We start from the raw sequence: 25,259 nt of genomic DNA, 5'->3' as shown, positions 1-25,259 counted from the left end.
CATCATGAATCAAGTGCTGGAGCGCTAGATATTTCCCTATCTGCACAGGAGGGAAAGGAATACTGTGCCTTTAATTATTTGCTTTCAGCTCTTTTTCTTTATTTTCCTCCTTCTCTTGCCTCCTTTCAGGCTCCCTCAGTGTAGCATTTCCCCCTGGCACCTGTGACTGCTATCTGGAGCCTATTGACACCAGAGTCCTGTGTTTGAACACCCTTGTTGAAGCATGGTTCAAACCTGGCTCCCTTTAAGCAGGAGATGAATGTGGCCCAACCACTGTTCTGAACAGGACCAAACCACAATCAAAACAATTTCTAAAAACCATGCTCAAGACCAGGTTGTAACATCAGCTTGCGCATAGTGAAAATGGTTTGGCCCTGTACACGCCAGCAACCAAACCATGTTCACTACTGGTTTAGAGGAGAATGTATTTGTCCCGATTTTCCAGCTGGGACCTCAGATATATAGACTACACTTTAATGGATTTCTCTAGAACCTAAGCCAACCATTTATCTGGTGGCATGTGTTGGGTCTTGACTTTTTCTTTTTCACCCCTTTAGGTGTCTTTCTCTCCCTCCCTCTCATTCTGATGAACTAACTCCTTTCCCAAAATGTTCTCTGCCTTTTGGAATAATTATTCCAAGACTATCTGTGGCCAAACTGGCCAATGCTGTGGATCTCAGAATGTGGCAAAACATGTCCCCAAAGCCTCATTGCTACTGAAGATTGTCCATGATGTGTCTTTTCACTGTGCCTTTTGCTCTGGGAAACCATCTTCTGAGGCACCTTACAATTCATGGACACATGAAACAGATTTAAAATTGAAAGAAAAAATTGTCTTAATGAAAGAAAGCTGAGAATATCTTTACATAAGGAAGAGATCATTTTTTATTAATCAGAGGGAAATGTATATGTAATTATGCAAGATGCAGTCTGTGAGGAGGGTTTTTCCCCCTTTATGATGTCTTAAGGGATTTATAAATATTACAGAGGTTTTATAGCATCATAATATTTCAGATGTTCAGTAAAGCTACTTTCAAAGGATTAGTGCAGACAAAGCAACACAATAAAAAATAATTAGAAGTCAGCCAGTGCTACTAGATTCTGACATACAGGATTGAAGAGAATGAGAATGGCAGGGTTCAGGGAGATAATTTTTCTAAGAAGAAGCAGACCACACAAGTGTTACAGGATGGAATTCTGAGAACTGGGTGTCTGTAGGTCCCAGTTAATACCCCAGGGAATTTTCAGTCAAGTTGGATCTGTGATGTCTCTATATGTGAGCGAGAGAGACCTTTTACATATTCCAACAACATTCCTGCGTTCGTTCAGCTCGGTGACACTTTGTAGCGAATTGTGTGTGCCGAAGGGAATCATATACCCAAAAATAGATCGCATTCTGATGAAATGTGTTTTGCAGCTTGCTAGGCTGCCTAGAATGTACCACCTGTACTAAAAAATATTGACCGCAATAGAGCCAGGTCGAGTTACACCAGCTGGGGATCTGGCCCGTGGCTTTCCTTTGGAAGTGTGTGTGTAGGTGTAGGGGACTTTGTGTTGGAGGGGGTGAGCTGTTCATTTCTGTGTGCTTGAGAGGAGGCTGTTTATGTGTATACTTGCCAGAGGAGAAAAGGTATTGTGTGCTTATGTAGCGCAAGGGGACCACAGAGGAGATTTGGGGGCACAGGGTTTGAACAGGCTGTCGTGGAGACAGCGGGGTGGGTGTGGGTGTGTGTGTGATGGAAGCCAGTGGACTCTGTGTGTGTGTTTATGAAAGAGAGAATGTGATAGCTACAGTAAGGGATTTTGTAGGGAACAGGAAAGATTGTTTGTTGGTGTGATGTGTGGGGGATGGAGTTCAAGGGATATAGAAGGGATCATGGAGGGAGTCAGGGACTGTGTGTAAGATGTGTGTGGGGATGTGAGAAGAGGGATTTGTTTGTGAGCGTAGAGGGGGTGATGAAAAGATCCTGTGTTTCTCTGCTCTGATAGTTCAGGTTTTTATTTGAGTTCTCAGAGCCTGTTGTGTGGCCTGCTTGAATTGCGAATTGTGGCTCTCAGAGCAGCTTATGCTGCTTACTCCTCTAGAATAGATCATTCCTTGCAAGACCTGCATTTTGATGGGTTGTGTGTGGCTCACCTGCCACTGAGAGGATCCAGATTGTGTGAAATGGACGGGCCAAGTCTACACTACAAAATTACATTGACCTAACTTACGTTGGCATACAGCCACCGCAGTTATTAAGTTGCTTGTGTGTGTAGGTCACCTTTAAAGCAGCAGAAGAAATTCTTTGCCTGTAGACACAAACACACACCCTCTCCCGCCCACCCTCCCCAACCCCCCCCCCCGATCCCTGTTCTTACCTTGCACCCAGAGAGGCGGAGGTGACGCTGACTTACTGTTTCTGTCTGTCTTTGTCAGTGCACTAACCTTGTTCTCTCAGACTCCCAGGCCCTACCAGACAGGAGAAATGTAAAGAATCTCGGTGAAGGAAACCCAGAACACAGCAAGTGCTGGGCTAGCCAGAGCTGTCTCATGGTCAGGGTTTTTCATATTCTGGTTTTATTTAAATCATCTAAAAATTATCAAAAAGATCCTTAGAAATGCAAGCCAGCTGAGAGAGTACTAGCACGGGTGATATAATCCAGCAATGTGTGATGGCTCTGAGGTTCCCTTTGAAAAGGAACTGTTGTCCTCTTCACACTGGGGTGATAAATACACCCAGGCTGGAAGTGTATCAGACATGTTCAGGCATCCCAACATTCTTCCAGGCTCTTTTCTGTCAGAGGCCTTGGAATCTCAGCTTGGGGAACCTGCACCTCCTCATAGCTCTTAACATTCGTATCTAACACTTTTCAGTAGTAGATCTCAAAGCACTTAGCAAAGTTATTATTAGCCACATTGTACAAATGGGGAAACTGAGGCACGAGGTGGCAAAGTGATTTGCTAAAGGCCATGCAGTAAACCACGGATATATCCAAGAATAAAAATGAGGTGTTCTGCTTCCCCATCTGCTGCCCTGCTCACTGTTCTGTGAGGTAAAACAAAGATATTAGATTGTTTTGGAGTGATAAGCCTCAGACAAAATCCTGGTTTAATCACTGCAGAACTGCGGGGAGTTTTCGATCCAAGCGCAAACTCTGCAGCTCAGACGCATTTCTGCTCTCTTTTATTTGCCTTTTGGGTTTCACTTACACCACCAACAAGGTGAAGTCTCATCTACTGCCGTTAGCCCCTCAGCCTGCCTCATGTTCCCATTCTCCCACGATTGAGTCAAGCTGCTCTGTGAATATGGATCTCCTGGTAATTCAACACACACCACCCATAAGCAAGGATTTGGGAGGCTGGATAGCCCAGTGGACTGATGATAATCTTTTGAGCCCTAGATCCAACAGTTTGAATTTGGAACCAGTGATGGAAAGGCACTGCCATCTGACAGCTGCTTGGTGGCCTCTGTGACATGATTTGGTGGTCTCAGTCTGATTCCACGGGTAACCACATCATAAAAGGTGTTAACTGGGACCCATACGTGGACTTTAAGCAGAAAAATTAAAGACAGAATGGTCAATATTGGCAGTGAACAATCCTTTATCAACCCTGGAGGGGTCAGGATTGAAGTCTATTAACAAATCATTGATGTGGTGGGGTTAAGGGTTTGAATTTTCCCGGTACAGTACTTGTTCTGTGGATAAATAGGCTTCAGTCTCTATGGGCTTTAACACTCTTTTTTTAAAAAAGTGAGCTGATTTTTCTTTGTATTGGCAATGTGCCACAACTCTGGGTTTTACCACATCATTTCATAAAACTGCAACTCCTGCTTAAAGACCCTACTGTGTATGCACTCTGAGCTGTCTATATAGACAACTCACCAAAATTAGCCAGGGAGTACCCGTTGCATGGCGTAATCAGGCCTTGCCCTGGGAGGAGTAGGAGTAGGATTCTAGCCCTTTTCATTGTGGTGTTAACCTTCAGAAAGTAAATTGATTATTAGGGAGGAAAATTTATCAGGGTGAATAAAAAAATCATACATGGTCTGAGCAACCGGGCTGCCCTTATTTGCAGCAAAAAAAAGCTAGTGATGGCTCACAAATTGCCCTTTCAGATGGATCAGCTAAGTTTGAGGAGCCCTTATGAAGCCATCCTCCTGACCCTCTCCCAGAATCTAAGGCCAGCCCTGCAGGTATTGCTTACATTGTGAAGTCATTTGCCCCTAGAGGGGTATCAGTGTACTCAATGGGCTAACATCTGTTCTCTTTTTACCTTGGGGAATGAATACACTGTTCATAAGTGGGGTTGTCCCTAGATTTCCATTTTAACTAGAAATGCTGAAAATGTCCACCAGGCACCTCAAATTGTGTGAAATGCTGCCCATTTTGGCTCAAACCCGCACTCATTCCGTGTGAGGAGGAGGAAGGAATCTGTTTATTTTCCAAAATCAATATTTCTACATTAATTAAACATTCCATTTGTTCACATATCTTTCCACGTCTTGGGTGGCATTTTGTCTTTGTTTTTCTTCCCAGCAAATACATTCTCTCATGCATTTCCCATAGTACAGAAGTTTGTGTTCCAGAAGATAGGTACAATGTGTGTACGTGTGTGGAGTATATACCATAACATGAGATTCTCACCAGGATGGCTGAATGCTGAAATCTGCATGGCAAGTTAAGTTGACCGGACACTATATATTTCCAGCAGTGCTAGATGGAAAAATGTCTTTGACCAGCTCTCAGTCCCAGGATCTCATCTGAATCTTGGCAGATTTTGGTGAGAGGAGAAATTTGCCTTCTGTTCTATACAGCATAGTCCAAACAGAACAGAATTTTTCTTTGTTTTCTATTACTTAAGGGGCAGACAGGACTATAATACAAATGGGGTTAAGGATGGGTCCACTGGTTAGTACTAACCTACTGCTCAGGAGGCCCAGGTTCAGCTCTCTGCTTTGCCACAGATTCCCTGTGGGTCTGTCTACACAGCAAAAAACCCTATGGTAGTGAGTCTCAGAACTTGTATCTACAGATTTGGGCATGTACTAAAAGTAGGTGTTCTAAGTTGGGCTCTGAACCTACTGGGCTTCAGAGCCTGAGCATCGACTGGGCTATTTTTAGCTTGAGTCTGCTGACTTGGACTCGCTGATGAGGTTTTTTTCCCTGTGTAGACATACCCTCAACCTTGGGCAAGACATGTGGGCCCAGATCCGCAAAGGTTTTTAGGTATTGAAATCAATGGAAGTTAGGCCCCTAAATACCTTTGAGGATTTGGGCTTTGGCTCCATCTTTAAAATGGGGATAATAGTACTGACCTGCCTCACTGCGATGTTGTGAGGACAAATGCATTAAAGATGGTGAGGCGCACAGATACTGTAGTCGTGGGGGCCATGCAAGTACTGAAGGGAGCGAATGTAATGTCTGATTACACGTCAGCTGGCTCTCTTTTGCTGGAACAGAACTTAGGGCGTGTGTTTTCCTCTGAACATAGACAGTGTTTGTACCTTGGAAGGATCTGTCCACTCAGTACTGCATGTTTTCATTTCACAGCTCCATATTAGAGGCCTTATAGGGTCTGTCTTCACTGCAGCTGGGAGCGAGCCAGGCTTGAGAGCCTGAGCTCCAGCCCATGCCACAATGTCCACGCTGTTACTTCTAGTGTGCTCACTTGAGCCTCGCTAACGAAAGTCTGTCTACCCAGACTGGAAGGCTCGCTACCAGCTGCAGTGTAGACAGACCCATATAGGGCTTAATTTTGAGCCTGGCTGCCTGGCCATTCAGGGGAGTAAAGTAAAATAAGGAGCTTCCTCACTCCCCAATGCAAGCTACTTGCATTGCCAGAGCCGGCAGGGAAGGGGGAGGGAGCAGCTGCTGGTGGGGTGCTATCAGATGTTGGGGGGGGAGAGGTCAGAGTCTTAGCTTCTTCCACCCCTAACCAGCCAGCCAGCATAACTCAGCCAGCACTGAGAGGAAAGTAATCAGCACTAGCAAATGGGCTGGCAGAGACCACTGCCCCCAAGAAGCAAGGACCAGCTTGTGGCTCTCCAAGTCTGGTTCCTGCACTGCTCCTGGGGCAACATAACCATGTACTGCCTCTTACTCAGGCTGGATTATCAGGTTACAATCCAGGCCACAGAAAGCCACTGGCGACAAAACTCCTTGGTAAAAATGCACCCTGTGTTCTGTAACCAAACAGCATTTTTCTGTGTTTATATATTTGTTGCACAACTAAGTACTGAATCAAACGTGGGAGAAAATATAACCAAATACAACCCTCTCATGCTACTTGTGCACGCATATTTCCTTCCATTATAAGTGTTGTTGTCTTACCTGGTGTTCCAAGTGTTATTTATTACCTACTTGATCTCTTTATTTCTTTTATAGTCTCCAAAAAAGGCAAAGAAGAAGACAGAAGGAGGTGGTTCCAATGTATTCTCCATGTTCGATCAAACCCAGATTCAGGAGTTTAAAGAGGTGGGCCAACTTTGTTATCCTGTATGGCTATGTTATACATCTCCCATCACTGCCTAGGATTAGTTTGCAGTCGTTACTTTGTTCATCTGCTTTAATAGAATACACAGTTGTTTTCTGAATCATCTTAGTGGTTTGGCTGATAACTCATTTTGCTTGTTCACTTTTATGAATTTTTCTTTCTTTCTTTCTTGACTCAAGATCTAGGTATTACACGTTATTTAAAAACCTACAAAGCTCAATACAAAAAAAATTACTATACAATTCACTCAGAAAATCACATGCTTAAGGCTATTTACATTCAAGACATCATTTAAGCATATGCTTAACTTTAAGCATGTGTTTCAATGCTGGGATACTTTCCTGAACTGGGGCTTTAATTAATGGATAGTTCCGTAATACACACCTTTCTCTAACAACTAGGGTGACCAGACAGCAAGTGTGAAAAATCGGCATAGCGGGTGGGGGCTAATAGGAGCCTATATAAGAAAAAGACCCAAAAATCAGGACTGTCCATATAAAATCTGGACATCTGGTCACCCTACTAACAACCCAACCCCCAAACCAGAAACCAAATTCCACGAAACCCTCAACCTACCTCTTCCCAAATGCCCACAAAAATAAGGACTTTACAGTAATGCACATAAGGTTAACTAATTCAGGCTCCTGCAGTTCAAGAAGAGTCTGGGTTAACTATGTATTGTTGATTTCTTGATCAGTTACCTGTGTAGAGTCAAAACTAATGACTTGGGTATAAGAGCTGAATGAATAATTAATGATGGATAATTTACTTGATGTATTTAGGCTATTTTCCTTCTTCTGGAATGTCCATGAGCACATCAGAGTTTCCTCAGATTTGTCATTTTAAATTATTCATTGCTTCCGCCATGACTTTTGTTAATTTGTATATTGACTGCAAGTTGTTTTGTATGTTCATTCTTTGAGCTGTGTTGATTAGCTCTGGATGGTCAGAGAAGATGTATCCTATCATGTCTGTTCCCCGAGTGAACAAAAGCACTTCCAGAGTGACTCTTGGGGTGTGTGAATATATACAATTCATTTTCATACACGTGGCTTTAAAATTCACTTTCCATGAGGATTCACGTTATTGAAGCTCAGTGTTATGAACGACCATTGGAACCCACACAAGAGATTGTGAACATGACCAAAGAAAATTCATCGAAACTGTTGATCTTTTCTGTGGAATTAACAGTAAGTGTTCAGCACTACTTAACCAGCTTTTATCAGCAACATAATCAATGCCCCATTTTCTTTCTTAAAGGGTTGCAATCTAAAACCCAACTGCACAAACTAGAGCTGGTCAAAAATGCCAATTTTTGTGTGAAGTATTTTAAATGATCATTTAAAAATATTTCTTGCAGAAGTTTAGTTTTACTTTTCCCTATTCAAACTCAAAACCTAAAACCATTTTTGGTAAGTTTTCAGTTTCTGGTGGAAAAACTGGGGAATTTTGACTAAAATTAAAAATTAAAGCCATTTTTCACCAAAAAGAGTCTCACACCCTCCCCCAGATTTCAGCCAACTTTATACACTTATGGCCTGATCCGAAGCCCATTAAAATCAATGAAAAGAGTCCTGTTGGCTATAATCAGCTCAGAAGATTATTCAGTGGAACTATTCACGTGCTTCAGATTGGGCACATTCTCAATTACTTTCCTGAATCAGGGACTAGCACTGAGTTTAGTACAGACCATTGAGTTAGTCCTGCTGAGTCAACAGTGTGCCCTTGTTGCCAAGAAGGCAAATGGGGCTGTATAAGTAGGGGCATTGCCAGCGGATCGGGGGACGTGATCGTTCCCCTCTGTTCGGCATTGGTGAGGCCTCATCTGGAATCCTGTGTCCAGTTTTGGGCCCCACACTACAAGAAGGATGTGGAAAAATTGGAGAGAGTCCAGTGGAGGGCAACAAAAATGATCAGGGGGCTGGAGCACATGACCTATGAAGAGAGGCTGAGGGAACTGGGATTATTTAGTCTGCAGAAGAGAAGAGTGAAGGGGGATTTGATAGCTGCTTTCAACTACCTAAAAGGGGGTTCCAAAGTGGGTGGATCTAAACTGTTCTCGGGTACCAGATGATAGAACAAGGAGTAATGGTCTCAAGCTACAGTGGGGGAGGTTTAGGTTGGATATTAGTAAAAACTTTTTCACTTTTTCACTTTTTACACAGAGCTGTAGACTACAAATCTATACAGATTATGGTCGGCAGATAGAGTGAGCTAGCTATATGTACCTGTGGATGTTACCTCTCATTATAGTTAATGTATATCCATAAACAAGAGGACATCAGAGCTGGTAAAAGATACAGTACCATGGAAATGGGCACAAAAGATAGGTAGAGAGATAGAGACAAGGTGGGTAAGGCAATGTCTTTTACTGAACCGACTTCTGTTGGTGGAAGGGACAAGCTTTTGAGCTTCACAGAGCTCTCTTCAGGTCTGGGGAAGGAAACCAGAGTGTTGGAGCTAAATACAAGTTGGGACAAATAGTTAAGGATAAGGAGTTAACACGTGGTGGGAGACCACTTAAAATGAAGTGGGCAATTCAGGGGTAGAGTATTAAGCATAAGGGTTTACACATGCTGTAGGAGACTACTTATAATGAAGTGAGGAATTCAGGGTAAGCAGGCAATGGGTGTGTTACAAATTGTTGTAATGAGCCTTAAAACCAGTGTCTCTGAGTCTATGGTTTTGAGTGTCTAGCAGAGTTATGAATTTAAGCTCCCAGGCTTGCTTTTTGAAGGGTTGTGCAGGTTTCCTTTGAGGATGAGTACCAAGAGGTCAGATCTGGAGCGATTGCTTCATGAAAAGTGTTCACCCAGGGGTGAAATGGTGTTTTTGTCTTTTATCATTTTAATGTGGAAGTTCATTTGAGAGTGCAGTGATTGTCTGGTTTTACCCACATAGTCGTTGTTGGGGCATTTGATGCCCTGGATGAGATACATCACATGTTCATGCCTATATAGGCATGTAGAACTCATGAACCTTGAAAGGTGTGTTTTGGGAGATGTTGATCATTGTAGCAGTGGAGATATGTCTGTAGGTTTTGCATCTGTTGTTCTGGCAGGGTGTGGTACCACTTTGAGTTGGTGGATCCTGGTCTGTGGGGAGCTTGCTTCTGATGATCAGCTTGGTGAGACTGGGGCATCATTTGAAGGCCAGAAGAAGGGGTTTGGGAAAAATTTATTTCAGAATGTGAGCCCCGTCCAACATGTGGTTGTAATTGTTTGATAATACCTGATATATGTTCCAGTCTGGGGTGGTAAGGTGACAACTAGGGGTGTGCAGTCAATGTTTTTCTTCCCCTCCTGGATTGAAGCATGTTCTCCCAGGGTATTTGGGTGTCTCTTTCCATGATATGATCTACTTCACTGACAGACTGTCCTTGTTTAGTGAAGGCTGTTTTAAGTGTGTTTAGGTGTGTATCCCAGACTTCCTGTTCAGAGCAAATTCTGTGGTATCTGAGTGCCTTGGTGTGGACAACAGATTGTTTTGTTTTAGAGTAGCAGCCGTGTTAGTCTGTATTCACAAAAAGAAAAGGAGTACTTGTGGCACCTTAGAGACTTACAAAGTTATTTGAGCATAAGCTTTCGTGAGCTACAGCTCACTTGATTGGATGAAGTGAGCTGTAGCTCACGAAAGGTTATGCTCAAATAAATTTGTTAGTCTCTAAGGTGCCACAAGTCCTCCTTTTCTAGATTGTTTTGTGTGTCTGGTGTGCATTTGTGGAGATAAGTGTGGTGATCTGTGGGTTTCTTGGGTCTTTTGTAGGGTTCTGTTGCTGAAGCTAGTCATGATGTCCAGGAAGTTGGTGGTGTGGAGTGTTCTAGAATGAGTTTGATGGATGGGTTGTTGAAGTTATGGTGGAAATGAAAACATCCTTGATGTATGTCAGGCATATCATTGGTTTGCAGTGCATTTTTCCAGAAATTCTTCTTTGAGGTGGCCCATGAAGAGGTTGGCATATTGGGGAGCCATCTTAGCACCCATGGCTGTTCCCATAGCTTGGACAATGTGTTTGTTGTTAAGTGTGACGCTGTTGTGAGCGAAAATGAAATCAATGAGTTTGGTGATGCATTTAGAGGGATATGTGAGTGTTGTACATTATCCCGTAAGCATTTGAGGCAGGCAGCAATGCCATCATGGTAAGGGATGTAGGTGTAGAAGGAGGTGACATCAGTGGTGGCAAGGATGGTGTTCTTGAGGAGGTGTTAATGTGGCGTTTCTGGAGACAGTTGGTAGTGTCTTGGGGGAAGCTGGCCTGTTGTGTGCTGAGTGATTTGAGGATGTTTTCTCTGAGTACTGAGTTTCCTCCAGTAAGAGTGCTGTAGCCAGATATTATGAGTCTGCCTGAATTCCCTTGATTGTGTGTCTTTGGGAAGCATGTAGAAGGTCCCTGGGATGGGTGGATGGATGGATGGATAGATAGAGAGATGGATAGATAGATAGATAAATACCACTTTCAGAGATATTATTGGTTCTTCCAATGTTGCCATTGTAAGCTCAGGAAAATATCTCTCAAATCATTAAAATCTTTCAAAATATAAGAAAATTTTAAATTATGACCTTTGTGTGTATGTAGGTAGGTAGGTAGGCAGATTGGTATATTTAATGATGAATGGAGAAGAGGTTAAAGTTCCAAAATTGTGTGTTGGCTAAAAACTACAAAACAACAAGTGTATTTTCTGCAAACTATCAAGAATTGCCTGACAGGAGATATTTTAGGTCAATCATTCAGGGAACAATTAGACCACAGCCTGAAGGACCACAGTGTGTTGGAAAGGGCAACAAGCCTGGGTTGAATAAATAACACATCAAAGTCGAGATTTCTGAGTTTTCTTCCTTCACTTTTGTGTTTTTATTTCCTCTATGAGACTTTCCTGTTAGCCACCACAGAACTTTGATTTTAACTCAGTATCAGTTTGTGATGGCCACTGTTGTTAATTGTCTTACAGCTTGTTCTAGCTTCACAGGGCAATGTGATATAGGCAGGGGTACACAACCCATGTAACAGCCTCTGTGGCAGCTGTGACTAGAGCTTCCCTAATCCAAGCTTTCACGGGTTAAAGCCTGAATGGCTGGATCTGACAGCACTGGCATAGACCCAACTAGATGCTGCTCCAAGTGTTAATTTAGTAAGAAGAAGTTTGGGTGGGTTTAATTAAATCTCTTGCCAAGATACATTAACGTGTTGAAAGTAAGTAATGCAAAATAACGCTGTACGTTGTGGATTAATAAAGGAAAGATAAATATTCCCCTTTCTAACACAAATATAATACCACATTGATGAGTATCAGGATTTACAATGGGCCATCAAGAGGCAATGGTAACATAATGCCCCTTTTCTCTTAATAGGCTTTTACCATCATGGATCAGAATAGAGATGGCTTCATTGACAAAGCAGACCTGAGAGATACATTTGCCGCACTAGGTGAGTGAACAAATAAATAAATAAATAAAAGTACTCTAAATGCAATTTAAATTTCAAGCGCATATGAAAGGATTATATTAAAATTAGAGCTGGATGAGTCATAAGATATGCATGAGGCTCAGAGAGCCAAAGGGAAAACCTGCCAAACCTGCTCAATTTGATCCTTCTCCTCTATGGCTGGTAGCTGCTATCTTGGCTGTCTATCTCTAGCAGGGAAGTTTACTGAGCAGCCCCTTTCAAAGGCTAAATGAGGGCCATTCTGGGATTCGTTGGCGGGTGATAGAGAGTGGTGCAGCTGACATCCTCTCCTAAGAGACTGATCCCTCCCCATCAACCCTTTCATAATTAGCCCACCCAAGTAGGGGTCCGTGCCAGGCATTTCTGATTTGCCTTTTTATCCAGGCTTCTTGAGCTGCACCTTTTTCATCTAAGAGTCCTGTAAATATCTACCAATTAATGTTTCTGTCATGGACCAGCCGCCATCCTTCCCACGCCAACGTGGGAACTTCATGTGAAGGTCTGTTCCTCTGTGCCCTGACCTAGATTGGAATGTGTGTGTCATGAGGTTAAGAAATGCCTTTTTCAAGTCATAAGTCTAGAGCTCATTTAACACCTTACAACATCGGGCCTTCCCATGCAGTGGAAGGTCAAAAGGCTCATAAACCCAAACCTGGAGATACATCCCTTTTGCAGCATTTGAGGCTTGAACAGCAATGTAGGTGTCTGGGCTTTTGCCATCTGGATATTATCAAGAGGAGTTAATGATTAAAATCCACAATGCTCCCTGTGGTGGAATCAGACTTCAGTAGAGTCCATACTGCAGCTACCCAAATCTTTATAGTGATAGTGAGGAAACTGCCAACTGTAACTAATGTTACTCTGGAATGTTCATTTCCTAGGGCCAGTTTCTGATACCCTTAATTCATGCCAGATAGCATCTCACCCTTCAGCTAGGCCCACTGAAATCAATGGGACTGCACACTTAGCAAGGTACGACTCAATTTGAGCAGGGCTATCAGAATCTCAACTCTAGTCAAGGTCCTGCAGGGAAGAAAGGGAACAAACAGGGTTACCCAAGTCATCTGTCCATTCTTATTATGATTCCATCATCACAAAACCATCTCATGTCGGGTGACTGTGTACTAGGACAAGGGCTGAAATTCTGGATTTCACCCGTGGGGAAAGAGAATCAGTTTCTTCAGAAATGGTTCCCCATGTTGGCTATTATTGCCCCCATATCTATTACTTTCCCCTCCCATTCCTTCTTTTGCCTTTTTATCCTGTAGCCAACTCCTTCAGTTTGTTTTATGATGGTGACTTTTTGAATGACATCTACCTGAAGTTGGGAATGGGTGACCAGAGATGGGTCACTGGATGATGACCTGCTCTGTTCATTCCCTCTGAAGCACCTGGCGTTGGCCACTGTCAGAAGACAGGATACTGGGCTAGATGGATCATTGGTCTGACCCAATATGGCTGGTTTTATGTTCTTATGTCTTACCACATCATTAACATTGTTCTGCTGAGCCCAGACCACGACTGTGGAAAGGGGGTAGTGTGGAATCACTTCTTGAAATAAAATGATTATTTATTATGAAAAATTATCTCTGCTACTACAGGTCGTTTGAATGTCAAGAATGAAGAGCTAGAAGCCATGGTGCAGGAAGCTCCAGGTGCCATTAACTTCACTATTTTCCTGACTATGTTTGGTGAAAAACTGAAAGGTATGTACCATTGGTGGGTTAGAGAGGTATCTATCAGTGTACTTATATGGACCTCTTTGTTGTAATACGTCAGCACCTCACAAACATCGATCTATGCATCTTGAATACACCCCTGTGAGGTGGGGAGGAATTGTCTCCATTTTTGCAAACAGGGAATTAGGGCACAGAGAGACTAAGTGACATGCCCTAGGACGCACAGGGAATCTGTGGCAGAGCTGAGAACTGACTCTTGGTAGAGTGCCTTAGCCACATGGCCATTCTTCATTTTTCCTGCAGGTTGGAGACAGATGACCCAACCTTGGTGTGATTCATATCAATGGGAGTTTTGCTATTGACTTCAGTGTGACCAAGATTTGGCCCAGACACTGCTGATTAGTGGGCAAAGTGAACTGATTTAATCTCAGTTGACTTCACTAGAGTTATAACAGAGGGGAATTTGGCCCAATGTCATGTAAAATACAGAGATTTCTGCCACAGATACTAGATTCTAACCAGAAGCCAGTAATTTAGTTCAATTTTTTGCATTGTACATGGCCAAGAATTGCAGAAGAAAGATCCCAGTGGCTAAGATGCACCTCCAGTCATCTTTTCAATAAATATTAATGAGGAGAGAAAGCTTTGGCCTTCGCATCAAGGTAATTCTGTTCTATTCTGTTCTGTTCAGGTTCTTGTACCACCTTCATCCCCTTACAATCTGAACACCTTCCGAAGTCCATTAAGTGTTATAGCTAGTGTTTGCTGTCTCTCTCTTTCCTCCCATTTCCTCTCAAGGGGGAATATTATGTTGGGATTTGAAAAAATAACAACATATTTTTGAATTATTTATTTCATGTTTGCTGTGTTGTGTGTCTATATTATTGAAGTCAAGGTCAAAGAAGTGCTCCTTGTTCTTGGAACAGAAAGTGGTAAGGTTTGAGGTGGACTTGAACTTAATATGAGTTAGGTCAGTAGAACCAGTAATATCTCTTAAAGTTTATCTGATCTCTCGTTCTCTCTCTAATCTGCCCATCACAGTGGCATGTGCATCTTTATTTATTTAAGACAAACCCTTAGACCCTTAGGATATGTCAGCCCTGCAATCACAGGACATGATTGCAACTCGTGTAGACATACCCTAGCTAGTTTTAATCTGGCTAGTTTGGGTACTGGAGCGGTGAAGCCATGGCTGTACAAGTCTGGTATTCTGGGTAATTACTTGTGGGGCTAGCCTGCACCAAACTGCCATAGCTAGCTACATTAAAGCTAGTTCAGGTATATCATCACGCACCTGGTGATTACAACGTCGGCATACCCTCAGAAGGTAACACTCTGCCTCCTTCACAGTGCTCTAGCTGGAATCTGCTGGATATCTTGATTCACCCTTCTGGAGTGCACTAGTGCAGACTCCTGCCTATTCGTAATGTCCATGATCACACAGCGCTTGGCAAGGTGCCTCTTTTCCTTTCTGTCCTTTGCCTCTCACAATTGCTGAAGCCTGGTGGGATTCCAGCCCTGCCAACTGTGTGGCATGAAAACAGAGACAGCACAGGAAGGTAAATGGGTGAAGTGTACCCCTCTTGTCCACAGGTTTCCTGTTGGCTATTAGCAGAAGAGCTTTTTTTTCTTCTTCTTTCCATTTGTCAAAGGGAAAATCACAGCTGTGCTTGTCATGCCCTTCTGGTTGGGTTTGTCATGCAAAATAAGGAGAGCGAAAAGACTGCACATTCCCAATCAAAACTAATTGGGATGAAGAGTCTTTGTAGTACAATTATAAAGGGAGAATGGGCTGGAGGAAGTGGATATGGCAATTTTGCAACACTTTTTATTATCTAAGTACCACTCAGAGAGTTTGGTGAAAGGTGCTTTCTAAGTAAAATTTGTTGTGCTGTAATTGATTTCTGTCATAAAAGGGGAGCTGGGATTTTTGAGACAAGCTTTAGCTTTGTATATTGATATTATGATGCCAGATGAACAGCTAACAAAACTCAGTTTATGTTAATGCCAACCACATGGAGCTGTTTCTACAGGGATTTGGAATAATGCAATTTGTACAGAAAACAGAGATGCCTCACATCAAAGAAACCACTTTATTTACTAGCTAATCAATAAAGAATGCCTGCTGCACTGCTTCTCTTCAAAGCTGAAGTCCAAGGATATGACAGAGTAGAAAATGTGAAACGCACTAAGAGGAAAAAAATCCCCCACGCAGAGGTGACTGCTTAAAAGGCAACCCCCTCCTCCGAGCTGGGATAAGTTTCACTGCATGGGACAATCGAAACATTAAATACCAACACTCACTGCATTGAACGCATAGCCATTGCGGTTTGAAATTAGTGTCCAGAATTTTGCAGAAGAATACTCATGGCCGGTGGTACAAAGGCCTAGAAAGAAGTCCTCTAGTTTATGGATCATTGACCAAACTGTTATGGGCCACCCTGTCAGTTCAGCTACTGCACAGCCATGTGCTAAATATTCTTGTGAAACCTTGAGCAAGAAAGAAACTTCTTGGGGAGTGGTCAGGGAGTGTGGATTGATAGACAGAGCAAAGAACTGGGAGTCAGAGCTCCTGGGTTCTGTCTCTGTTACATTGCATGACATAATGGCATTGCTACATTGAGAGCACATTTTCCTATTATAATTACACTTCAAAGACTCACCATTCCAATTAATTTAAATGATCTGTGTGGCTCAGTTTACTTGTTGGAACATTGGATTTTGTACTACTGTTGTTAATGGTTATTTGTATTATGGTACCACCCACAAGCCCAAACCAATATTGTCCTCAGAACTGTAGAGACACATAGTAAGAGAGTCCCTGTTCCCAAGAGCTTACAGTCTAAATAGAAGAGACAGACCCAGGGTGGGAGAAAGGAAGGAGTATTATTTCTGTTTTATGGACACAGTGAGTTTGAATGACCTGCCCAAGGTCAAGCAGAAAGGCTGATCTGAGAAGAGGAGCCACGTCCCCTGAGTCCCAATCTAGTGCATTAGCCAAAAGACCGTCTCTTTTCTCTAACTAATACTTATCTGCTTCCCAGGCCTGTCAGTGAGGGTTATATGGTGCTTTGAGATCCTCAGATGGAAACACAATACAGAACATAAGGACAATTCACTATTGTACATTGATCATCCTGTTTCCATTGCATTTCATTGACACTTCGTTTTGGTGACGAGCCCCATTTCCTTTGGCGAGGGAAATAACCTCTCCTCTATATAGTGGAGAACAAGTAACATCAAAAAGTGTTTTTACAAGGAACGTACAGTACAAGATTAAAGGAAGCCAGCCAGGGAAACAGTTTGTTATATTTTCATTTCTGAAAGCTGCTAATCCTCTGGGTACTGATATTGGAGACCAGTTCCTGGAAGTTTTCTCTCCTGCAGACACAGAATAGATATGAGTTATTATTTTTAAGCTTCTGAACACTGAACTATTCACCTTTATTGTTTATCTGACATGATAAATGCTGCAGACTTAAGAAACCTTTGTCTTCAAACCCACGACTGCTGGGTTCTCCATTTTGCTCCATTTTCAGATGAATGCAATTATTTAGCAAATATTAGACAGCCATACAAACATACACACACACAGAGAGACATCTACATTATATTTCATTTTCTTTTAGGCACGGACCCAGAAGAGACCATTCTGAACGCTTTTAAGATTTTCGACCCAGAAGGAAAAGGCCACATAAAGGCAGACTAGTAAGTTTATTTATAATCCTTAAAAAAAATAAGTGCACTGCTTAAAGGGGCAGTTTAAAGGATGTACATTCTACAGTATTCTAAGAGGCAGATGAGCTGGCAGGCAGAAAAGCATGTAGCTTTGTAAACTACAGTCAAAAGACTAGACAGTTGTATAAATGTCCTTGTATCCCCCCAAAAAGAGATGTTATTGTCTTTAGACATTGCAAGAGGCAGCGGAAATGTAATCACATGCATGCCATTAGATAGCCTCTTTTCAAGGTTTGGATATAAATCAACACACGACCCATTCTTTATAGATCAACTCCATATGTAAAACGAAAATGAGTGTCTGGTGCAGAACGCTCAAAGAGGGCTTGACTTGAAGGGGAAGGCTAGTCCTCTTTTAAAAATAGAGCAATCAGCTTAATTAATACAGGGAGACGGCTTTGGAGAAAGGATCTTCCCTTGTTAAATGTTTACCATTTGAGCCCTCTACTCCTAGATGATTATTTTCTCTAGCTTTCCAGATCACCAGTGGACATTGTGGAAGCCCCATCATTAATTATTACCAGTAGTAGTATTTATTATTTTAAATACAGCTCCCCAACTGTGCTTATATAAAGATGTGAGGCCCAATTTTTATTTACATACAATAGGCCTTTCTACACCAATCTGGCAGTGTAAAGGAGCTTGAATGTGGGTATTAAGTGGCATAAAGGGGCCTTAATATAAATGAGAATCAGGCCCAAGAGATAAATTATTTGAAGGAGGGCAAATAGCTAAGGAACTCTGACCTATGAGTTCAGTGGGACTGCTCACATGGTTGAAGTTGGACGTGCTTAAATACCTTGCGAATAAGGGCCTAATTACTTATGCTACAACAGCCAGTTTTGGGGCCTTTCACAATGTCCATTTTGTAAATGATACTAATTAGGAAGCCATGAGTTATAAAATGATGACACATCAAGGGGTTCTGTCAACACTGTGATAACGTGAGTGAACCTCCAGCCATCTGTGCTGCTTTCAGACTCCCTGATGTGTATGTGTAGCCTGAAGCAGAGTATTCGTGGGCTGTGTTTGGTGTAACTGATGGATAGTGCAAGTAAATTAAAAAAAAATAAATTAGTGTACAATGTCTTCTTTATTTACTGTTATTCATTTCTCTTACACTTGAGTCCCCAATCAGTATCAGAGCCTCATTGTGCTTGGTACTGTACAAACAGAGAGTAAGGGCATTTCGTTTTGCAGCAAGCTGGGGTGTGAATCTCCCCTAAACTTGCCTGCCACAGTCTACTGTCCCGGTTCACTCAGCTGATGCACGACAGTTTGTTAATGTGCTTTGATCTAGTCATGTTTCAAAGAGGACTAGATCAAAATGCATAAATGAATTGTTAGTACACATCAGCGGGATCCATGCAGACAGTTAGTCAATGGCAGGCTAGCACTCCCAGCTTGCCATGAACTAAGTGTTCATGGAGATGAGCCCTAAGAAACAACCCTTTCCCTAAAGAGTCTACAACCCAATTTAATCAAGTGGGTGTAGCTAACAATTGGAAGGAACTGGAGGTAAGAGCCCTCCTGTTTGTTTTTAGGCTAATATTATCCAGACAGTTTGGGTTAGAGCTCCTTCCTGGGCAGTGGGAGTGGGACACCTGAAGTGACTCAACATATCAGAGTACAGTTTATCCTATTGCTAAGTAGGCCATATCACATGGTAGTGAAATCACAACCTTGAAATACGATCTTCTGATGGCACCAGAACCATAAAATGTTATTTTTCCCACCACCATCTTTAGCAACATATTGTATACCAAATATGCTGCTCCCCTTCCTATGCCTGAGCCTGCAGTCTTTGCACACGCCAAGGTCCAAATGAAGCCTCTTAAAGTCTGGGGCAAATTAGCAATTAGGAATGACTCCAAAAGTGAAGAAGAGAGCATGATACTTTTTTTTTCCTTGACGGAGAAGGTCACCCTCCCCACTTCCTCCGCACAGCTAACATTAGACAATGGTTTTAGTTCATCACCACAACAGAGCATAATGTTTACTTATTAGACCCGAGGGTAATGTTGATCATTACAGAACAAACCATTAAATCAATTCCATAAATGTCTTTGAGGTTTAACTTCTATTCATATGCTTCCAAATTTTAGACATTTGAAGGTTTTGCAATCGTTTTTACAGTGGCTCACCCAACCCTTTCAATACGACAGTTAATATCTTAATAAATAATACTCCTCCATATTAAAAACAGTGGGATGGCTCGCCCAAACTCAGTCACATAGACCTTTCAGTCAGAACTTATTTTTTAGGTTCATATCGTTAACATCCTTCTGGAGATTTTTATGTCTCTTCCCGCTGCATGTTTTCACCTCTTGTCTGGAAATGACTCACTCAGTCCATCCGATGGCAACTGGGATGGACTTTTCTAACCTTTCCAAAAGCTCCAGGAGTTTGTAACAGACTTCCAATTTCCATGACAAACTTTGTTTCTCCACATCGTTTTACCACACACAAACTCCCTCTTATACAACGACGTCAAAAAGAGAAAATATTTTGGGCCAGATTCACAGCTGGTGTAAACTGGCATAGCTTTTGGAAAGGTTAGATGACTCAGTCCCAATTCTCATTGATTGAACTGAGTCTGGTCAATGTCAGCCACTTCTAATAATGAAGTCAATGAAGCTATGTTGACTTGCACCAACTCAGGAACTGGCTCTTTGAGTTTCAATGTTTTCTGGCCCTTTGGAGACTCGACTCGATAGGACTGAATTGGGGATGTTCTCCCATGATCTAGACCAGTGCTTACATGAACCCATATAGCTTTTTCCAAGACTGCATTGCGTGATGGGCTCCTCCCGTTAAAAAGCAACTTGCCCCATGGATTTCAAAGGTAATTTTCTAAAATTATTTGGAAATCAAAGGAACAACCAAAATATTTTAAATATTAGAACCAGTCGATATTAGCCAGAACAGATATAATCTCGTGTGCCACATCAAGGCAAATGGGCACTGACTGGTTTCTGTAAAGTCACCACAAGGCTTTGATTTTTTTTAATTTTTTTTTTGGAGAAAAAAATACTATGCAAAAAAAAAAAAGTACATAGCTTCTAGTTTTGGAAATTGTGAGTGTTCGTTTCCCTGTAAAATAAATAATGGAAAATGTGCATAGGTCCTTAACTCAGTCCTCCTTACTTGTGAGAATGCCAAGGGTGGCCGGGCTATGCATCAGAAGATTATAATTAGATATTCTTTTTTTCTTTCCAAAAACACTCTAAGCCTGTGAACAGAGGACACATCGCACCCAGCTCTCTTCCTAATTCAAGCCTGTATGAGATGGAAGTTTATTTGGGATCCCTAAAACACAACAAGTAGTTTTAAGTGCTTCTTCCCATTCACCAAGCTGCTTGGTGTATCCAGCGCCCTCCTATTTATGTTTTTCTACTGCTATTTTTTATAGGGTGCAAATATCCAATTATCAATGTGTTTCCATGAGAACTATCTTGCTGGCTTTTAATTACTGGCAGCAGCAGATCATGTGATAATTACATTGCAAAAGCAATGGTCATGTAACAAATGGTCTGGTTAAGAAGACAAAAATTATTAGTGACAAGGAAAGTCTTTATATGACTTTGCTAAATAAAGACCGTGGGAAAAGAATACAGGAAATTTACTGTAACGTAACTAGAGCTGTATTAAAATATAGAGCTCTGTGGAAAATATTTTCCAGAAATTTTGCGTGGATATTTTCACTATTTTGTTCCTCAGGCGCCATTGGTAATCCAGAAATTTCATTTCTCACAAAAAGAAAAGGAGTGCTTGTGGCACCTTAGAGACTAACCAATTTATTTGAGCATGAGCTTTCGTGAGCTACAGCTCACTTCATCGGATGTAGCTCATGAAAGCTTATGCTCAAATAAATTGGTTAGTCTCTGAGGTGCCACAAGTCCTCCTTTTTTTTTTTTTGCGAATACAGACTAACACGGCTGTTACTCTGAAATTTCTTAAATTTCTGAAAGACCTTAGCCTAAGAACAGGACCTCAGACTGTCACAGTAGGAGAAGGCCCTTACACCGGCAGACAGTGATTTTGATTCTTTCTGTTATACCTCTAGAATTAGCTAAGTGATAAGAATACACCTAAATTCTTAGAGTATAGGCCTTTACAGACAGGCCTGAATATCTATATCCTAACAACTTCTATCATAAAGAAATTCTGATTTTTGTATTATTCATTCGCACTTTTCATTTCACAAGGGTTCTATTTTCAGAAGACGCACCCATGACGTTGCACAGGGCTATTTTTTATGCTTTTCAAAATCAGTTCCATTTTCAAAAATGTAAAACTGAAATGGAAATTGTTGGATTCAATTCTTGTTTCAAATTCTCCACACACATCTAACTGTGACCCACTGTCACCAATTTATAATCTATTTCCTCTAGATTTAGGTCTATATCTACTTCCTCTAGGACTTTCTGAGAGTGCACAAGTATCCTTTGGTAACAACAACAATAAAGACACGCCTTTAATTTGCGCTCTAATAATTGAATAAAGGATGCGGAAAGGTTGAAAGTAAAAGTGATCTTGGCTTATCTACACACTAAGTTGTACCATTTTAACTATACTAGTATAGTTAAAGTAGTACTACCCCACCTAGAGTGGACACGGGTTCTTTATACTGGTACAGCTATTCCTGCACTGGAGGGGAATAAGCTATACCAGTATAAGGTACGGTTATACTGGTATAACTGCATCTACACTAGGGGTTGTAGTGGTTTAACTATTGGGCTTAATATAGGGGTAAATGAGTGAAATTTAATGGCCCATGATACACAAGATGTCAAACGAGATGATTTAAGGCTCCCTTCTGGCTTAGAACTCTATGAATCTGAGAATTTCAATAAAAAAATCACACCCCTATTTGACATGTATACTAGTACAGAAACAATGCGTAGGCCAGCTAAGGTTCTGGCCCAGAGTATTTCGCTCTTTGATGTCATTGCATAGGAGGGAGTTTGTGTGTGGTATAAGGTCTGTGTTAAAGTTCAATAGTTCAAGATTAAGATACTTTACCTTGAAATACAGCAGTTCACAATCTCCTCTGGGAATGAGTGGTTGCAAAAAAAAAAAAAGGATACTCATGGTGATTTGGAATAGCTGCTGGAGTTCTTTCAAATCTTCTTTCTCATGTCCTCTTTCTCATTTCATGCTCTGTTTCTTTCATCCTTAGACGTCACAAAAATGCTCTTTTTTTCAGTTTTGCTAAGTTACACACATTTTTAAACAGCTAGCATGAAAACCACCATGTTAGGGTAAGATAAGCATTGAAAATGGCTATATTACAAATATAATAACTGGAAACAATCTTAAAATGTTACAAAGCAAAATAACTTGGCAGAACCATGTGGTGACATTGATGGGGAAAGGCTCTTGGAACCAAGATATCACAGTAAATCTCTTACAATATCTTTCGAGGATTAGCAGCTCTAATTTATACAGTCACACGCATTTTCAGAAAGCAGCTTGCAATCTGAGATGTGATCTGCAGTTATCTTCCTTTAACCAGGTAATTTCATTTTATTTGAACAGCATCAAAGAAATGCTTATGACACAGGCAGACCGATTCACTCAAGAAGAGGTAAGGACCTTTTACCTTCTTTGAAATACGAGTATCCCTCTAGCTGCTATTCTGCAATGGGCATTTGCCCTTCTTTTGCCTTATGAATTCAGCTCATGTCAAGATTGATACAGAGATCCATGCTAGCTCTGGTAATTAGGAACTATACAAAAAACCTCCCCTAAGTTATTTCGTGGCTAAATCAGCATCACATACAAAAAGCATTCCTCAGATTTCCATGGAGATGTAAAACTGACCTGTAGTCAGCTGTTCTGTTCTGCAGTGAGCTAGGCAATGAAGTTCTGTTGGGTGTGGGCTGGAACATTGATCTGGGCTGCATTTCTGTGGGAATTATCTTGTTTGGAATTTTGTTGGATTCCTGAACTAATCTATCAAAAGTTCTTCTTTGTGTGGGACTTAGCCTGGGTTCTGCCAGCTGAGAGGCAGGGCTCTGAGAGGAGGTTCAAACTAGAGTCTGTTAGTTGAGGGGCTAGACTGGAGTACTGAATGGAATTCTATTGGGTGAGGGGCTAGCTTGGATGATGATGGGATTTCTTTTATTTAGAGGGCTGTATTGGGTTCCAATGGGAGTGGGTTAACTAGGTCAGCTGTGTTGTGATTCCTGTTCCAATAACCATTGAAGTCAATGGAGGATTTTCCATTGTGGGCTATGGACCAGGCTTCTGAGAAGCTGAACTGGGTTGGAATTCATATGGAGATTGTGTACCCTGGGTTGCGAGCACCTTGCTAAAACCTGCCCACAGCATGAGGAAGCATGCCTGCCAGGGGTCAACTCTCTGCTTCTCCCAGCCAAAGGCAACGCAAGTGCTCCCCTTGCAGGCACCGCTGACCCTGATGCAGGTTAGCAGTAGACACACACCAACCCCTGACTCCTCCAAGCATCCCTCTGAAGTGCCCAGCCCCCATTCCACTGAAGGGTCACAGAACTCTTAGTTTGGCTCCTCTGAAAGGAATAGCTCATCCCAGCTCACTAGTTACACCTTAGAACACAGCTTCACTTAACACACAGGACTTAGATTTGTTTACAGAGAAAGCGAATATAAGTTTATTTAGCAAAGAACAGAGATTCATGTGAAGCAAACTAAAATATTGGAAACAAATGGTGACACAGAAAATAAAATCATAGCACACCTTCTAGAGCCTACACTCAACTAACAAGAGGCCCTCTTATCTAATATGGTCCTACTTTCTCCTAAGTCCTTCCCAGAGCATTTTCCCACCAGGATGGCCGAGACTCTTCTTTCATGAGCCCATCCCTGCTGGCAACTTGTCTCCCTTTCCTGAAGATAAGTGGGGGTTCATCTGCATCCCAGTTATAGTTCCAAAAGTTCATCGTTTTGTCTCCTACACGGAATAACCCTTGCTGCTTTTGTTTTTTCCTGCAGCCCTCCCCAATCAATTTGCTTGGACTGTAAACAGGCATCTATTGTGAACCATACAATGCTTAGTTTGCACATGACCAGTCAGAGAGAGAGAAGCATCTCTTGCCCCCTGCCTGACAGGGTCTGTAGATCACCTTTTGGTGTTCTGCCCTAACTTGCCCAGACCTAGAGAACAGGTATATAAACATAACTCCCCACATATTTTCCATATGTACATCCCACAATGATTATGATGACCAGCGTGACACAGGCTTTCAGCAGACACTTTATATGGCACATTTTGGCCAACTCGCATGGGGATCCCAGACCCAGGGGATTTCTGTAACCGTTATGCACCTTTGTACCCTCTGCCAGTTGGCACAAAGATTTCCCTAGGTCACAGAGATCAGTACAAGTTCCTGTCCTACCGTCCTGCATTTGTAATGCTTATTTCCTGTTTGTTTTGCAGATCAGCCAGATGTTTGCTGCTTTCCCTCCAGATGTCTCCGGTAATCTTGACTATAAGAACCTTTGTTATGTTATCACCCATGGTGAGGAGAAGGACTAAGAGGAGATGAGCGTCTCCTCTGAAGAGATCTTATGCTGCATTATTTCCCAGTGCTTTTGTATGGGGGACAGAGAGCTTAGCATTCAGCGTGCTGAAACCATATGGTCATCAGAACAGAACCAATAAAACAATTGAAATTAGATTAAAGTTATGCTTCTGTTTTTAGAAAAGCTGAAAATACCAATTTTGTTAGTTTTGCCCATCCCCTTTTTTCCCATCAGTGGTTTGAAGTGGAATTTTCTTGACGAACTGGTACTTTCATGATTTATTGACCGTTCTAATGTTCACCAGATGGTCCACTGGGCAGTGCAGTGTTGCTTAACCTTTGTCTTTTATACATGAGTGCCACAAACTCATTGAGAAATGCTCTAGCTTATTGCATTGGGAAGAGCATTTTGTAAA

The 25,259-nt window shown here is 41.9% G+C and overlaps 1 protein-coding gene across 1 annotated transcript; it reads left to right on the top strand.

The window, feature by feature from the left end:
• Positions 1-6,069: 6,069 nt before the first annotated feature.
• MYL10 (myosin light chain 10) lies at positions 6,070-24,937 on the top strand. Its single transcript, XM_073315318.1, has 7 exons — positions 6,070-6,147; positions 6,370-6,459; positions 11,828-11,903; positions 13,523-13,627; positions 17,230-17,308; positions 22,880-22,928; positions 24,759-24,937. Exons 1-7 carry the CDS (start codon positions 6,070-6,072, stop codon positions 24,855-24,857), a joined length of 576 nt encoding a protein of 191 aa, XP_073171419.1. The 3' UTR covers positions 24,858-24,937.
• The last annotated feature ends 322 nt before the right edge of the window (positions 24,938-25,259 follow it).

This window comes from Lepidochelys kempii, chromosome 17 (assembly GCF_965140285.1).
Source record: "Lepidochelys kempii isolate rLepKem1 chromosome 17, rLepKem1.hap1, whole genome shotgun sequence".
Taxonomy (NCBI): Eukaryota; Metazoa; Chordata; order Testudines; family Cheloniidae; genus Lepidochelys; species Lepidochelys kempii.
Note: the sequence above shows the minus strand (reverse complement) of the source record. Positions and strands in the feature narration are given on the sequence as shown.